At 47.2% G+C, this 17,432-nt stretch overlaps 1 protein-coding gene across 3 annotated transcripts in view; it reads right to left on the bottom strand.

Annotated features, from left to right (window-relative positions):
- Positions 1 to 17,432, bottom strand: part of LOC139057636 (serine/arginine repetitive matrix protein 2-like) — a 43,604-nt gene that overhangs the window by 12,791 nt on the left and 13,381 nt on the right. Inside the window, exons 4-7 of one of the 3 annotated variants that reach the window (XM_070536216.1) lie at positions 14,810 to 14,839; positions 8,997 to 9,101; positions 2,937 to 2,978; positions 2,735 to 2,788 (exon numbers count right to left, since the gene is read on the bottom strand). In XM_070536216.1, coding sequence (XP_070392317.1) covers positions 2,735 to 2,788; positions 2,937 to 2,978; positions 8,997 to 9,101; positions 14,810 to 14,839 — 231 coding nt within the window. The remainder of the gene's footprint in view (positions 1 to 2,734; positions 2,789 to 2,936; positions 2,979 to 8,996; positions 9,102 to 14,809; positions 14,840 to 17,432) is intronic. The other 2 variants (XM_070536218.1, XM_070536217.1) reach the window with 2 other exon arrangements.

Raw genomic sequence — 17,432 nt, 5'->3', positions numbered from 1 at the left:
TGTGAACCGTACCAAAAGAAACTCTACTATTGCAGGAGCACAGCGTTCTTTCTTTATATTGGCCCTCGAAAACGTCAATCATCGGTGGCCGATGCCTAGTGCCATGGTAAGGAAAGAGTAAAGTTGATAAAGCGTAACCTAATCCGCCTGCGCCACTGCATGCGTCGTGGCTTTCTTTTTATTGGCCTTAACGAGCAAACACTGCACGAGAAGCTGTAATTCGTATCAGAAGTTGTACGCAGCGGAGCAAAAGCTTCGAGTTACCCACATCGGCGCTTAGAGAACAATGACACGTGCATGCGACACAGCCCCGACTTCTTTGCACGCGCAGTCCTGCCTAAATCAATTCCTGCCGAAATATACTCACCTGTAGTTGTTTGCCAGATTCTCAATCTTTGTCTTCATCTCTTTCAAAGTCGTGCTGATGCCAGCATCGAGCAGCTTTTCAGCAATAAACTGGTACGCCTCTGCGTTGCGCTTCGCCCTTCTTAAGTCATGGAGGTGGTCTTCCCATATTTTCATAAGAGCGAATGTCTCTTCTTGGCTCCAGTGTGCTTTTCCTTTCGGGTCCGCAGCCGCTGCCGCTGTTGCCATGGCATCACACGTTCAACGCCGACGAACCACCAGGAGAGGGCACAACACCACTGCTGCCGTTGCTAAACGAACACATCCAATATGGCCGACAGCCGCGACAGACTCCTGATGCAAAGAGTAATAGCGCTCGAGCACAGCCCGTGGTGAAAATATCATCGCGGCAAGAGAAATTATTCCTTTTTATAAGTCTAAAAAATATAAACTGACTTTGCTAATGCACGCATTACTTTTTCGCGTAGCGTGCCGCTGTTGTCTGTCTGGGGTCCAGAGTATACATTCGGTTCGAAATCGAATGCGAATGAGTTTCCCTAACTATTCGATGGCAAATGTCATTCCATTCGAATGACATTAAATCTTCCCGTGTGACAGGGGTATAAGTCTTACGGCCGAGGAACAACCTTGAAATAATTACAACATGCATGTGTGTAAGCCGGAGTTCCATTATCCTTCATAAAAAACTGCCACGTGTATACCGTTATTTGTTGAGAGTGTGCACGTGTTCATCATGCCGGGCATTCTCCAGATCGTGCGATAATTAAAATTTTACTTTTTGCCTTCCTTCTCTTCTGCGACACTGCGACCTTTGAGTTTATGACTGCTCTTTCTGTGGTTCTTTGTTTCTCTCGTGTGCATTTTTAACGCTTAACTATTTAGTCCATCAAGTTTCCTATTACCCGCCGTGGTCGCTCAATGACTATGGTGTTGGGCTGATGAGCACGAGGTCACGGGAGCGAATCCGGGCCCGGCCACGGCGGCCCCAATTCGATGGGGGCGAAATGCAATAACGCCCCTGTACTTAGATTTAGGTGGACGTGAAAGAACTCCAGGTGGTCGAAACTTACAGTGTCCTCCACTAAGGCCTGTCGCATAATCAGAGAGTGGCATTGGAACGTAAAACCCCATAATTTAAAGTCTCCTGTTCAGTATTTAGTTGCACATGCCCATTTCATCGGGGCCTGCTATGTCATACTTAATAATTCAGCAACCACATCAAAACATTACCGCAGTGACAGAGATAGACCATTGGACATATTACATACAAGGCAAATTAGTTGTTCGGCCGCTTGCTATTCGAGGATGCACACCCTTCATCAAAACTATGCGGACCGCGGTCCTAGAAAAAACACACAAACAAGGAAATACCTTAGCAACTTAGACTGACAACTAAACACTTGTGAATGCACAGTTAAGCTTTTAATGTCAACTTTTAATTCGACTTGAGTTTTAAGATATGTGCATTACTTGGTGCAAATTCTTTCTTTTTTTCAACTCATGGTCTGCAAAATTTTGATCGCAGGTGTTTGTGTCTGCGTTTTCTGTTTTCCTTAAAAGTCACATTAAGGACATAATGTAACTAATATTCTCCGAGCGTCAGCGAAGAGGGAAATATCAGAGAGGCGTATTTAATGGAAGTAAAACAATAAAATGCTCTAAAATATAGACAACTTCCTGCATTATGGAAGCGTCAAGTAAAATCCTTAATTGAGGGAAAATGAGACATGCGCCTAATCGTAGCAATTGCTGCAAATTAAACCAATATGGGTTCCTCGAAAGAAAAGCTTCGCAGTTGAAAAATTCGTCCTGCTTCTGAGCTAACCAGGCGGCTAGCAAGTGGCTTCCAGTTGTTGACAAATTCGACTTCGCCCTGCCATCTGGTAGCTTTCTGGGTAGCTGAGATGGTAGAGTGGCTTACCTGGAAAGGCCGTGGTCCCGGGTTCGAGTCCCGCACACAGACAAATTTTTCTTCAGGTGCGAGGCTTTGTTTCGCGGAACCCGTGTGGGCTTCCTTTTGCTACGATCGAGAAGATGTCTCAATTTCCCTTAATTACTTCTCTCCACCTTGCGGGTTCCCGCAGAACTATTACGTCAGTGTAAAATGCTGTTAAATGGCACCTAACTCCATGTAACAGTTTCCGAGTCTGCACACCTTTCTTTTACGGTGCGCTGACCCTTACTACAAAGTTGCATGCGCGGCAACAGGCGATGCCCGTTTACGGGGGCGTATGTGGAATATTTCTCCAATATCATAGGCAATATGGTGGTGCTATTGGACGTTATTTATATTGTGCGCCACGTGTTGTCGTTAAAGCAACCGACTGATCGCCATTCAAGCATCCTTTTTCTACGGACAAAGGCTCACCTTACAAAGTGCTGCGAGTACGATGATAGGCGCCCCAATTGCTGCAATCTTCGTCTGAAATGGTGAAAATCATCGAGCGCGTCTCTGTAGGCGTTCGACACACATTTGTGCTACATTTTGTGAGAAGTCTGTTTGTGTAAATAACTCCTGTACGGATTACAAAAACATTGTAAAGTTGAGTGGCTCTGCCAGCAGTACTTACCCGCTGTTGGAAGGAAAGCGCATCGGCGTCCATGTTTGTATACTGTAAGAAACCAACGTACAGATTACCCGAGTTCAGACTTTTGGCCATACATCCGCTTTCACTCTCGTTCTTGACAAGGAATTAAGAGGAACGAATATGATTGTGAAAGGTTCTTAAAGGTGTAAAATTGTGATTTAACCATGAGTAGCATTCCGCCATTGAATAAACTCATACAGGTCTGTCGCAAAGGAGGTTTTGTTGTTGGAAAAACAAAACACATTTCTCCGGCTCCCGCATGCTATCTCCGCATCAGGGTAAATTTTCCTTCAACTACGAAGCTTTCTATCTGAAAAACAAACTCGTATGAGTGTCCCTTTTCTTTAAAGCGTAGTGCTATTCCAGAGGAAGTAACTGTTTTTTTTTAATTCTTTCATGTAATCTCCTCCACACTGCTGTTTCCTGCGGCACTCATTTGCGATAATGTTAATATTTCTTTTTGTTTTTTTCAACAAGTGCAGCTCGTTTTATTGCCGCACATCACGATCGAGAGGCCGTGAACTGCTCAACAAGCAGCGAACTTTAGAGCCGTGCAGGGCAGCGCTTCTCACTGTCTTGACAATAAGGGAGTTTCAAGGGAGAGCACTTTCACTTGTTTTCAAATGAGAGCACTTTATTCAATGAGCACTTTCAAGTGAGAGCACTTGAAAGTGCTCTGACTGCGCTGGAGAAGCGGGATTTACGCTAGGAAATCATTCCAGCGCTACGATGGAACGATCCAGCGGTTTCAAATACGCTTTGGGACAGCGTGGTTAGTCGATCATGTCATAAAGGTGAACCCATTCACAATAATTCATTCCCCAAACAGTGAGCCCTATACGGAAGTTACAGGGTGTATATTTGCTTTAATAAAAGTAATAAAAGTTAAGAAAGCATACAAAATAACAGCATTACAAAAATTATTTAGAACAAACTGCAGATAGCACACAAACTGCCCATGGCATGTGGGATACATTTCACACGACAAGATACATGACATTTCACATTACATGATACATGACAAGGAATCTGTGCTTTAATGGGTTGAGCTAACGCATGTGAGGTTTGAAATCACATGGGTGACCAGAACGAGTCGACGCCCTTCTGGAACGTTCTTACCGTACCTTTTGTTCCAACCGTAAAAAGAAAATCGTCGTTGCGCTCTAAGGATGATGCATTGACTGCTATAGAAAATTATTAAACAGTTGTCCGAGGTAAGCTCAGTAGTTTTGACGGCCGTATAAAACATTGCACACATTCGCTTACCAACTAGATTAGCAAGCATGGTGTCACGCGCACAGGCAAACATGAACACATGTCACTCTGCGACCGCGGACACTCGCTGTCAGTGTGCTGGCGTTATGACGAGTGGCGTTAGCGCTGTGTGTGGGACACACGAAGCCACCAAATATTCCGGATTACTTCGCTTGACGGTCACACGACGTCTGGCACACCGCGAAATCTCCTAAGCTGATATGACGTGAACAGATTATTTATTTTGTCATTACAATGGACTAAAGAAAAATAATTATTAACGATTCTACGCTTTTTTCGCCATCAGCCCTCCTCTACTGACAAAAATTTTTTAGCCTGCGCCCACTTCGCGTATCTGTCACGCAACGTCACGAAACAGTGAGATCTCATCTCGTCAAAGTGACGTGTACGCCTTAAAGATGCAGTGATATGCCGAACAATTTTGTCGGAATAGTGGAGACTGCCCTGTTCAGAAATTAATGAACGATGGCTGCCTACCCATTGCTAGGGCACGGGCTACTCGGAACTGCCGATGAACATGGATTTATTGAGCTATTTGCATATATTATGAACATTTTTGCGTGGAAACATAACGTTGTCTAGATCTTTGGACACGTTAACGACATCGCTTTGCCATCTTTTCTCCGCTGGAGATCAGTTTTAGCAGCAGACTTAGAATCCGTTGCACACCGCCGTGATTTTCTATCAACTGCGAAAGCTAAGAGGGGGGCAAATCACCGACGCCGGCGGCAACTCCTCGTCCGATTAGCTACTTTCACTGCGCTAGCCCGGCCCCATCGAACCCTTCTGCACTTCGGCGTGCTCCTCGCCTCTTTGGACAAGATAACAGAAATTAGACAACTAGACGAGACAAACCTGCCAAGGTAGGCATTGCTGTTCACTTTGAAAGCAAACAAAGGTGATCTCCTATGAAGGAGCAGAGCATTTCATTGGCTTGTTCAAATGGCGCTGCAGGTCACTACCTGATGCTTGCGTTGGCGGTTACGTAAATTTTACGTCAGGAGATCAGAATAAAATAGATGAAGATATGTGTTCGTTATGGGGCCCATGGTGCGATATAACTTAAATGTATTTCATTTGGATTTTATTCCCATCACATGACGTCAAATTAATCTCACCGCCGACGCAACCGGTGGCGCGGACCCGCGGCGGTTTATCACAAGCCGAATCAAATACTCTCCTCGTTTACAGGTGGGCATTTCTATTTGGCTTTAAAGTGAATAGCATTTATTGCTTTGACACGTTTTGCGTACTTCAACAGCTGAGGCGAGGCGAGGAGTACGCAGAAGCGGAGAGGGTTTTAGAAGGGCCGAGCTGTAGGAAGCGAAAGTGGATCACCCGGTGCCGGCGGGCACGAATGGCCCCGGTAGCGCTAAGTCGTGCCGGCGCGACGCAAGATAGGTAGAAATGCGGAGTCGGTGCCGGCGTCTATGATTGGTCCGCTTCTGCTTTCTTAGCTTGCGGTGGCTCTTCAACTATCGCGGCGGCATGCAACGGGGCTTCTAAGGATGCCGCCCTCACCCCCCAAAGCGGAACCTCACCGTAGAGTAGTAGAGACAAAGCGGCGTCTTCTGCATGCCGAAAAGGCTCGACAACCTTACAACTGCCAAGAGGCGGGCGCAGCCATTGCAACGGCTGGATGAGGGTGAGAAAGTTCATTGCTGGACGCCCGAAGCGGAACTTTAGGAACCATCCTCAACTCCTGCCCTAGTGGCTACAGCGAGGAGCGCTTCGTTACTGACACTTCAGTGGAGTGTGCGTGATCAGCCGAGGTTCCAGTTGGATGGTCACTATAGAAAGCCCAGAAGGAAATATATTCGTACAATTGATTGTTGCACGAAAACCTTTGTTTGACTAGTCCAAAACAAATTCATATATTCACAATGAAAAGTTTTTATAACTTGAAATAGGATATCGTCGGACCCTATTCCGTACGTTGCATTTGATTCAATTTGAGATGGAGTGTAATGAAAACTATTCGCTCAGTTAGATAATTATCTTCAACGGTTTGTACTCAATCTTTATATCTTTAGCAACTTAGCCTTATTGCAACTTCAGTTTAGACAAAGAGGCTTAGTAATTGAACAATTTCGTGTGATTGCAAGTTACATTTATTATCACTTCAAATCAAAAGTGGTTCACATGCACTTCCACATAAACGCAAGTACTTATATTTTTAAAGCCGTAACGATACCTGCATCGTTTCGGCATCGCCTATTTATTGGTCAGCGCTCACAATATGGCAGCTATACGGTGGAAATAACTGACCCCCTCTACGAGGAACCTTGCTCCAAATGGAGACCTTGGCTTCGCAGGTCGCGGAGAATTCTATTCGCTGCAGCAAACAACGCTTTACGTAAGCGCAGTGCGCGTAGGAACATGGTTAATAAGTACGTGGTGTTTCACAGGATGCATAACTGTCTTTGGATATTCCCTTTAGAACTTCATTTTCATCATACACAAATAAATCTGACCGCTCGCTCCGAGCGCCCACTACCAGACCGATCAGCAGGCAGCCATATTCTATTCCTTTTGGAATGGGGCCAGTATCCGGCTATTGTAAAAAGCATTCAGGGGCGCAATTCACAAACCATTTCTTTCGCAAGAGCTCCTTGCCACTGGCCAGCCACCTTCGCTAACAATGTCTTGCATTGAGATTGGCTGAAATTTTCTTACGAACAATTTTAGCATAAGAAGGTTTTGTGAATTGGGGCCCAGTTTTGTTCGGCATAATAAAGTATCTTAAGGCGTACATGTCCCTCTCACGTGCTGACTTTTGGCGGTTGGCCAGAAAATGTTTCATCACTAGCGGAGAGCTGATAGCGAGAAAGCGTTCAATCGGATTTTCTTTTATGCGCGGCCTATTCTAGCGTAAACAGTGCGTACATCTCATTTTGATGTGGTGTATTCCACGTTTTTTGTCGCTTCGAGGGAAGACAAGCGAAGTGGGCGTGGCCCGAAAATTTATGACAAGTCGCGGAGCGGAAATAGCGGACATCAAAAATAAACAATTGGAATAGCTTTATGTTGTAGCGGTCATGGGGCGCTATAACGTAAAACTATTCCAAACTTTTTTATTCCATTTCTGCAATCGGCTTTCCGCGATTGGTCAAAAACTTTTTCCGACCACCCCCACTTCATCTGTCTATCACGCGACGTCACGACAGTCGCGATCGCTCCCCATTTGATATGACGTGTACACGCTGATTATGCATGATTTGACCGAACAATAGAAAAATTATTGTTTCTGATTCGACTTTTCGCCATTAGCCCTCGGCTATTGGTAAAAAGTTCTCGGGCTGCACCCACTTCACCCGCCTGTCACGCGTCCTCACCAAACCACAAAAACTCACCGTGTCGAAGTTACGTGTAAGCATTGAAGATGCATTAATATGTCGAAGAAAACTGAGCTTTTTTCTGAATAGCCGCAGGCTGTCCCGTTCCGGAAGGAATAAAAGATGGCTGCTGTCAAACACTCAGGCACTGGCTAGTCGCACCTCCCGGAGAGCATGGGTTTATTTTCATACAATAAATCTTTTTGCGAGGCCGTGTAACGTTTTCGAGGACTTTCGGCACGTTTACGACCTCATTGTGCCAACTTTTCTTTGCTGAAGATCTGTTTTAGCGTCATTCTTATGCTTACGTTGCGTGCCGCCGCGATTTTCGACTAGCCACAGCAAGGTAAGTAAGGGAAAGCGGACCAATCGCAGTCGCAGCACCACCCTGTTCACCCGGTTATCGATTTTCAATGCACGACTTGGCCCCATCGAACTCCTCACCACTTGAGCGTGCTCCTCGCCTCTTGTTAGCCAATTAGATAAGCCAAGCCGCTCAGTGTAGGCAGTATTATTCGTTTTTCAAGCAAACAAAAGTGACCTTCTACGAACGAGGATAGCGTTTGATTGGTCTGTTCAGACAACCATGGGGGTCACCGCCCGATGCTTGCGTCGGCAGTTACGCAAATTTGACGTCAGGAGATTGGAATAAAAACGTATTGGAATAGTTTTACGTTATAGGGCCCATGGTTGCAGCGTTTAGGGTGTTTGTTTTCCACATTTCGCTACATTTTTGTATTGTAGGCGGCAACTCTCTCCATTACCAACCAATGCAACCTGGCACTAGCTGCTGTCACTCAATTGTGTTTCTACAAACCCGACAGAAGCGGATCGAGTCGATTCGTCGGGCTGCAATCGGTGTGTCGAGTTCACGCAACACCATCGAGTCGGGTTGAGCGAGCCTCGAGTCAAGCTGATCCAGCCCGACCGCACGAGAAGGTTAATTCAGCCCGACCCTTTTGAAGCACGAGTGTAACCGCGGACGGGTCGGAGCAGCCACTGTTTATACTTTCGTGAGGCCAGTGAGCCATATGCGCTGGCAGCGAGGATCGTATAGGGATAAGGCAAACACAAGCACTGTGCGATGCAGCATCATCGAATGCTACGACAAGCTCCACGAAATAGCGCTGTTGCAGATGGCTGCGAGATTCGAAAGGCCTGTTCGAATGCGTTGATGTCTCGGCTCTGGAAGCCCGATTTCCGACCGCACCTGCTCGTGTCGGTTTCATGTAAACGTAGCCATTGTAAAGCTTGGTGCGTTATTTGGAATTACGGGCTCTAACATGCAGAAACAAGACACGAACAACATATGAACGCAGTAGTGGGAGCTGTAGTAGGGAATCGAACCCGTGGGCTCATTTTCAGTTGGTTATTGACGTTTAGTTCGTGTGTACGCGACTTCGACTTCCGTCGTCTTGAATGCAGCACTCACCCACTTGGGCGGGAAGCGTAGACCAGCCAGGTTGCCGCCGCAGCAGAGCAGTAATGCCACGGTGTTCCACGTCACGAACGCACCGAGGACACGAGTCATGTGTGTCTGCGTTCACGAATGAATACATCGTCATCATCATCAGCAGCAGCGGCGGCAGCCTATTCATATGGCCACCGTAGGACGACGCCTCCCCTGCGATCTCCAATTACCTCTGTTTTGCGCAAACTGGTATCCGAGTTGCGGCTTCAAGTTTCCTAATGTCATCGCATTACCTGTTCCCGCCGTCCTCGACCGCGCCTGCCTTAACTTGGCGCCCATTCTCTAACAACCATTTCTGATCTGAATAAAAAAAGTATTGGTATGCGAATATCCGGAACTTCAAATTAGCGAATATAATATTGCACAGTCGTAAATACCAATACATCTCGAATGGCTTTCGAATATTTCAAAATGCTAAATGACCGTGCTGAATCCTAATATTTGAGAAAAAGTTCAACAAATTTCATTACCAATGGCGCCGTACGCATGAAGCATGAGAAGTTGCGTTCAGAGGAGGGGAGAAGGATACCTTGCTGAAGAAGCAAGACTTTACCGTCTAAACCACGCTCATTCCCAATCTCCGAAACTCCTGGGTATGTAAATAAAGTGCTTAATTTGTGCTTCTAATAGACAACGATTCATAACGTGCAACATTGTCAACAGGTTTGAGAAAATACGAGAGCGTGAAGGTGGCTTTTTATTGTTATGGCGAAAAGAACTTTCCATTATTCTAAAACTTGTGATATTCGATTTGACTCGATTCATTCCTGGCCCTATTTGATTCACATTCGATTAGGTCTATTCGCACACCCCTAAAATTACACATGCCCCCCCCCCCCCCCCATCACCCCGCAACGATATCTGCGTCGTACAGCGCAGTACGGTACTGCAATATCTAACAGAGCTCAAGGCTCCTGCGGCAAAAGCGAGGTGGTCTCCGTCTGCCAATTGAGTTTGTTTGCAAATCGCACATACACGAAGAGGTGTTGCCCTGTAGAGCAACAGCGATCATGCGGCTCTCAGGTAGCGTACGCACAGGGATGCAATAAATAGGCTTCTGGGGGGGCGGTCACGTATAGCATTCGCGTGCAAACATGTTTGGAAAAGCTGCTGGGGCGACGATATCAGCAGCCTTGTACAACAAAGCCAGGAGCGAAACGTTCTGTTGTCGCGAATACGGCAGCAATGAATGCAATTTTTAGTGCTGTCCGAGTATTCGATATATTGAAGTAGGGCTTAAATAACCTTCGCTGTTCGTCTGAAGCATTTTCATTTTGTTCGATAATCGTTCCTGTTCGAGCATAACCAATAGCAACCCTCATTGTGGTTTACAAGGACAACGCCATATGCAAATGAGGACTGTTCCGAATGTTATTGCGGGACAGAAGCCGCAGTCTTTGCGCCCAGGCAGCAATTCTGGAGTGAATGGACGGTGTAGCTGACTTCTACTGGAAAATGTGGGAGGACGCTTAGGCTTCCCCCTTAAGAGTGGAATGCGATAGCATTGGAAGATCACTGACTGCTTCCCACGCTTGCCGGCAACTGCAGCTTATGTAAACGTAGTGTTCTTCTGGAAACGCTGGCGGCGAACGCTATATACGAAGGCGAGCTTTCTATTTCTTGTTTTGAAAGTGTTGCAAGGAACCGAAAAGCCCACAGCGCTCCTACTAAGCTCGACCTCAAGTGGCAGCTGGAGAAGGGTGATGTGCTTTTTGAGTTTCCGCGTAACAGAATGAGGTTTTCTCGTATATTCAAATTATCATGCGATGCTGTTATGTCTGCAGGTTGTAAGTCGTACATTATGAATTTTCTGACGCATTTTACTTTAAGAAATTCAATTATTTCAGTAACGCCTCTCCGCCACGTGGAGGGCCTGCGTGGTTGGGGATGCCTGGTTTGGGACGATTTCCTTCGGCCGCGGACGCGCCGGATTTTTGTACGACACGAGACCCTTAAAGCTGCCGCGTTAATAAGTTCCAGTAATTCAAGGAGGCTCTGTCGCATTTAGCCATCCTACGAATTAGTTTTCCACATTACTTATTGTTTTGACTGTCGCACCATAGAGTGTTACGGTCATTGTCATGGCACGCCACAAAGGACCGGCTTATGTTGTTTTTCACTTCCGAACTTCTTATTGAGTGCAATTCTAGTTTTAAACATGGACATCTACAAACAGCGCAGACAAACTTGAAACTCGCCACCGCTCCTCTAATACAAGATGTATTGCTTCATTGTAGACAAACCGCCGAATTTGTATGAACGGTCCGAAAGGATATCTATCACCGCTTCAAGTAAAGTTGGCCCTTGCGAACGTGGCCAGACGCATGCCGCGTGCAGTGATGTGAAAATCTTTCGCAAAACGATCCCAAATGCGCATTACACACTGCTCAAGCCGGGCCAAATGAAACGTTTGTGTGATGGTACGGGTGAGGCACACATAACAACTTCTGTGCTTTACACCAAAGGCCTTGCGAGTGACTTTTGGCAAATTACGCGTTGGAAGCAATGCAAATGTTCTTTCGGAAAGTATGGGTGCGAAAACAAACGAGTGTCTGCGCCGTAAACGGGTGTCACGGCTCAGATCCTATGCTACACGTCGAAAATACGCTCACCCAGCTTAAAAGCCGTAGTGCTAAGAATGTCCTTGCAAGAAACAGCAAAATCATATCTGCAGAGAAAAGGGAACACCTTACCGCACGAGCGAGGCGCCGCAAGGAGAAGTGCGGTCGGATGGGCGTAACCAGCGGCACGTGACCGGAGCAGCATTAACGTCTCTATGGAAACTGGATGCGCAGACGTAACCCGTGGACGTGTGATAATCTGTCTACCTTTGAGGTAAAGTGGAAGCGTGAATCGCTACGCCGCCTGGCTGGTGGTCAGACACTTACCAGCTCGGCCGTGAAACGGCTCCGGTCTTCGCTCTTTACGTTCTCTGTATATGTTGCGGCGACGCACGCAAGTGACCCATAATGTCACGCTTGAGTCCGAACCACGAACTCAAGTATTCGGCGGCAACGCTACAGAGGCTTCTCTCGTTGAACAACTTCGCTAATGTTATCTGGCACACCCGGTATGTGCACGCAACTGCGCTTGTGACAGAATAAAAGCTGGCTCAATTATTGACTTTACTGCACCCGAACTCAATGTGGCCGCGATTAAAGAATACTACTTCTAAAGCGAATGCCAGACGAATGAATAAAGCAGGAAAGGGGAATTCGAACGGCTTCGTTTTATATCAGAAGTGTAAACCGCGTCGTCTTGAAAGCCGCAAAGGGAGCAATACTCTTGTAGAGATCTTGCGTTATAGGGAGTGGCAGGACAGCATGCCGTTGCAATCTGCAAAACGGCTGGGATTTTCCTATTCCCGGTAGAAAGGTGCCCCGATGCTCTGTCCTAGACGGATTAGAACTGTGGTATTCTTGATAATTTTTCCCACCACATCGCATGCGCATGTCATCGACTGTATGGTTGCAATAACATTTGTCTACTGAATAGTATTTCTGTTTGGGCAAGTGTGCGCGACATGATGCACGATCAAACCGCGCGCAACGGGCGACCACGAACAACAATCGCACACAGGGCCACAGTGGCGACAGATAGGGCGAGGCCGCTCCTCGAACACTGGAAGGCGGCCGTAGTCTCTAGACGGACGAGGGCGCAGTGAGGACAACCTAGCGAAAGCCAACGCATGCTCCATTACCCTAGTGTGTGTAAGTGTTCTTTGTCCTCGCCTTTTCGCGCTGCTTAAATTGCTGTATTCCTCTTCTTCTTCTTTCCTCGACGCGATAAGTTCGTGGTGTTCGCTAGTCCGCAGAAGTGGGCTTTTCATTTTGCTTTAAACATAGCCGTTGCGAGTCCTCATTGGTGCTGGATTACTAGGTCGTCTAGGTTAGTATCGACAGGCGACCTTCACGCAGGGTAGATCACGCTTCCTATCGCCTCATCGCTGTTCAGTAAGCGCTAGAATGCCTTTTCTGGCCTGCTTTTCAGTAGATGCCCCGAGGAAGTTGCTCGCGGGAACGAAGAACAGGCGCTAAACACGAGTTTAGCTATTCGGCGTGCCTGTCTGGGTTGCCATCCAGCGAGAAAAATGCACGAGTGCAGTTTACATAGTGTCTGGCGTTCCTCAGTGCGAATGCGCAGAACTGTTAATTACGCCAAATTGTCTCCGTTTCATATTAAATTTTATTGATGTGGCATGCAAAAGTTGCTAGAGCTCTAACAGAATCGCACGGGCACCGACAATTCGCTGAGTCGGTGCCTTATGACGGCTAGAACCACTGACATCTCTGAGGTCGGCAATAGAGGACCGCGCGCACAAAACACTTTTCAGTGACATTGTGATCTGCTACGCTTCTGCTTTTATGCGTGCACACGCTCTACGTTTGTTATCCGTGACGTCATATCGTTTACGCAAATTACTGACACTCCCTCGAGCGTTTTTATCAATTCCGATGCGAATTCTACATATCGTATTACTGGACCGACGCATGCATGAGAGTGAGGGTGAAAAATAATGACTCATCTTCAAAGGGACACTAAAGCGAAACAATAAATCAGTTTAGACTACTGAAACATTGTTTGAGAACCCTGCAGGCAGTCATTTCAAAATAAGAATTTCATTATTAGATGAGAAAATGAAAGTCCAAATATCAGTACTTGAATTTCGCGCCGAAACCCCAGCGCCGATACGTAAGCGTGACATCAGGGATTCCAAAGTATGTTTTCGCATTTGGGCCGCGTTGGCTGAATAAAGGTTCCCGAAACTTGTCCTGTTTAATATATAGTTCCATTAGAACACAATGTAGTCAATCTGCACCGCTATATACAATTAGTAGACCCTTGAAGATGCCATCAAAATCTAAGACTTCACAGCCCCCAGGCGCGGGAACTTAAGTTGGCGTCGCCATCCGTATTTCGTTCTTGCGCTTTTTCTGGCTTACCAAACGTCTTATCGTTGTAAGAGTGGTGTTTTTGGAATTTACTGATGCAGAAGAAACGACTTTTCACTTCAGTGTCCCTTTAAGATAGTCAAAGTGGCCCTATATCGTTCTTTATTTTCGACCACGTCATGTGAATGCACCAGCTTTCTTGAGGTTTGCTGCGGAAACGACATCAGTGTGACACTCATGAATGGCTACTGTTGGAAAGCGCTCTTCGCGACCTAAAAATAAGAACGACTACTTGAAACACGTCTCAAAAATGAAAGCTGAAAATTACGACAGCCTCTCGGCAAGCCACGGTACTACCCCCTAGCGAGATTATTGAAGAAAAGCGGCATTGCACTCATTTGACACCTGGGACGGCAACCATACGCGAACGGCGAGAGCCGATGGCATCGCTACCACGGCGCTGTCGTCCAGAAAGCCGCCTCGATCAATAAATTAAAGTGGCCGCCCCAAGAAGTGCCACATCTTTCGGCAATACACCTTCCGTCGCAGGAGGATTGCGCACACGTAGCAGTAAAGGGAAACCATCACAAATGCCGAATTCTACGTAAGGGCATTGTGCGAGCAGACATCCCTGTTTCGTAATAAATCATTTCAGCGAGGGGACAGTAGATTGCCGCCAAGGCTCCATACCGATCGGAAGGGTCGAGTCCCAGAAAAAGAACGACGCTACACTGGCTCCAAAGCATGCCATCTCATTTGGCCCGGTTTGTCTCTCACTTGGCACCAACTTTACTGTACAGAAAGCTACACATAAGTTCTTTTCATGTAAAAAATCAAGGCAATTTTTTTTTGTTCACTAGGAGAACAATAAAGATTACTCACGGCGTCTACGTCGGCTCCCTGCGACGCTTCCTGCGCACGTAAAAATTAAGCCATAATTAAGGGATAGAGACTGAGCTCAGCGATATTAGTTATGCATTGTTGTCGGTGTGCATCAGTGCCTGGTGTATGTATGCACCTGCGCTTTTGCTTCTCCCACAGACTATCTCACAATTTCGGGGAACTTACCGAAGGGGACCCTGAAGAGCGTGCTCTATTTAGGTCATGCTCACACATCTAATCAAAATACTAGATGCCATCGCTCATGCACATATTGCCACAGCGTGCCGGCTAAGACTCTAGTATGTTGAAAAAACAGGTGCTCGCAGTCACGAAGTACCTGCCGCTAAACTCAGAAGGCATAGCTGCGGTTAATTTTGAAACTTTGTGAATACTTATAAGGGTAGTTGATTGCACTAGCTGCTACATGTTAACTGTGAAAAATTGCACTCGTCTTCATCGTTCACTCCGTGCGGTGTTCCTTCAGTTCGCGCCACCACACTCCATCTATGAGAACGTTGCTTCTTGGACACATCTATTTTATAGCTGTTTTGCCTTTACCCTTGAAATGTCACATCACCATATGTGGGTGCATTGTGTTTATGTGTTCATTACTCACTCTCTTTGCATTTGTCTGTGATGATTACATGCAGGTAAACAAATTATATCCCCGTCCTTAAGCGCCACTAGTGCCTACTTGGTCATCCGCGCGGGCTCGGTAGATTATTCACCTGAAGTATCAGATACCGTATGAAGACAAGCGCCACATCGCACAGTCGTCAGTTTGGGATACGCAGTTCCAGTTGCTATTTCTGAGAAAATAACTATGCGATGACAGTGGTTGAGAAGGAAGGAAGGAAATCAACTTTATTCAGGTCCTGCAGGCCACGAGAGCTTTGGGCTCTCATGGAGTGGGCGTCTCCCACGACGGAACCGGGAGGTTGAGCTTCCTGGCGGCGTCGTGGACCTGCTGGACGGCCCAGAGTTGGAGAGCGAGTTCTTCACTCCGGATTGCCTCTTCAAACTTGCGCTTGTCCTGGTCGTAGTTTACGTGAGCTTGCGAGCACGGCCAGAGTAAATGATGTACGTTAAGGGATGTATTGCAATTGGTGCAATGAGACTTGTCGTAGAGCTCAGGCATGTAATGGTGTAATCTGTTTTGAGTGGGGTATGTGTCTGTCTGTAGCATTCTGAGTGTAACCCCTTGAGCTCGAGTGAGCGTGTGGTGTGGCGTGCTATACTGTCTGCGTTGTAGGTAGTAGTGTTTAGTGATTTCATTGTATGTAGTGGGCGCGTCCTTATTCTCCGAGTGGTTGGGTGAAGCCGCGCGGTCTGTAAGCGCGCGCGCAGCCTCGTGTGCCGCCTCGTTAAGGTTGGGGACGTCGCCGATCTTTGGTCCTAAGTGTGCCGGGAGCCAGTATATGAAGTGGTTCTTAATCTCTTTCTTTGAAACAATCCTGAGAGCCTGTGCGCAGACCATGCCCTTTTGGAATGCTCTGATAGCGGCTATTGAGTCGCTGTAGATATGGGAAAGATTGTCATCGGTGAGCGCAACAGCGATCGCAACCTGTTCGGCCTGCTCAGGCTTCCTTGCAATTACCGTGGCTGCATATCTTGTGGATCCACGGCCATCCACAACCGCCACTGCGAAAGCTTTGTTTCCCGTGTATGCCGCCGCGTCCACAAAAGCTGAGCGTTCACGGTTCGCCAATGCTTGGTTAAGAAGGAATTGTCCTCTCGCTTGTCGTCTGCCCCTGTTGTTTTCGGGGTGTACGTTTCTGGGTATAGGACGGACCATGATCTTGGCGCGGATGTCCCGTGGGAGGTCCGCAAAGTCTTTTTCTATGTCTCCTTGTGCAAAGCCTAGCTTCTCTAGGATCGTGCACCCCGGAGGCGTCGTCGAAAGCCTAGCAAGCTGGGCGCGCTGCTGGGCTTCGGCAATTTCTTCCAGGGTGTTGTGCATGCCCAGGTGCCCCAGCTTCTCGTTGCTGGTGCTGGTTGGAATGCCGAGGGCTTGCTTGGTGACCTTTCTGATTTGGGCATTCAGTCTGTCTCTTTCAGATCTTGTCCAATTGAGCATTGCCGCAACGTATGCGAAGTGACAGGTGACGAACGCGTGTATTAGTTTGATGAGATTATGTTCCCTGAGGCCCCTGTGTCTATTGCCAATTCTTCTGATGAGCCCAATAGCGTTGTTGGTTTTGGTGATGAGCTTTTGAACCGTAGAGGCATTGACGTCTTTAGTCTCTACGATCATACCCAGGACTCTGATTTTATCGACGCACGGTATGGCATGTCCCGAAGTGGTTCGTACGGTAATTTCTTGATTATAATCGAAGTCTGACGAGTATGGCCTGCGGCCCTTCTGCGTGGTTCTGCGTACGAGCAGCTCCGACTTGGTAGGCGATCATCTGAGTCCTGTGGGAATTAGAAATTCTTCTATGGCGTTCACTGCTTCTTGCAAGATGTCCTGCACCATGCCCGGGGTTCCTTTGGACACCCACATGGTGATGTCATCTGCGTATATGGTATGCTCGAGCCCGTGGATCTGCCCTAGTTTCTCAGCAAGTCCCGCCATGGCAAGGTTGAAAAGCATAGGGGAGATGACCGAGCCTTGGGGAGTGCC

The sequence above is a fragment of the Dermacentor albipictus genome, chromosome 3 (assembly GCF_038994185.2).
Source record: "Dermacentor albipictus isolate Rhodes 1998 colony chromosome 3, USDA_Dalb.pri_finalv2, whole genome shotgun sequence".
In the NCBI taxonomy this organism is placed as follows: domain Eukaryota; kingdom Metazoa; phylum Arthropoda; class Arachnida; order Ixodida; family Ixodidae; genus Dermacentor; species Dermacentor albipictus.
Note: the sequence above shows the minus strand (reverse complement) of the source record. Positions and strands in the feature narration are given on the sequence as shown.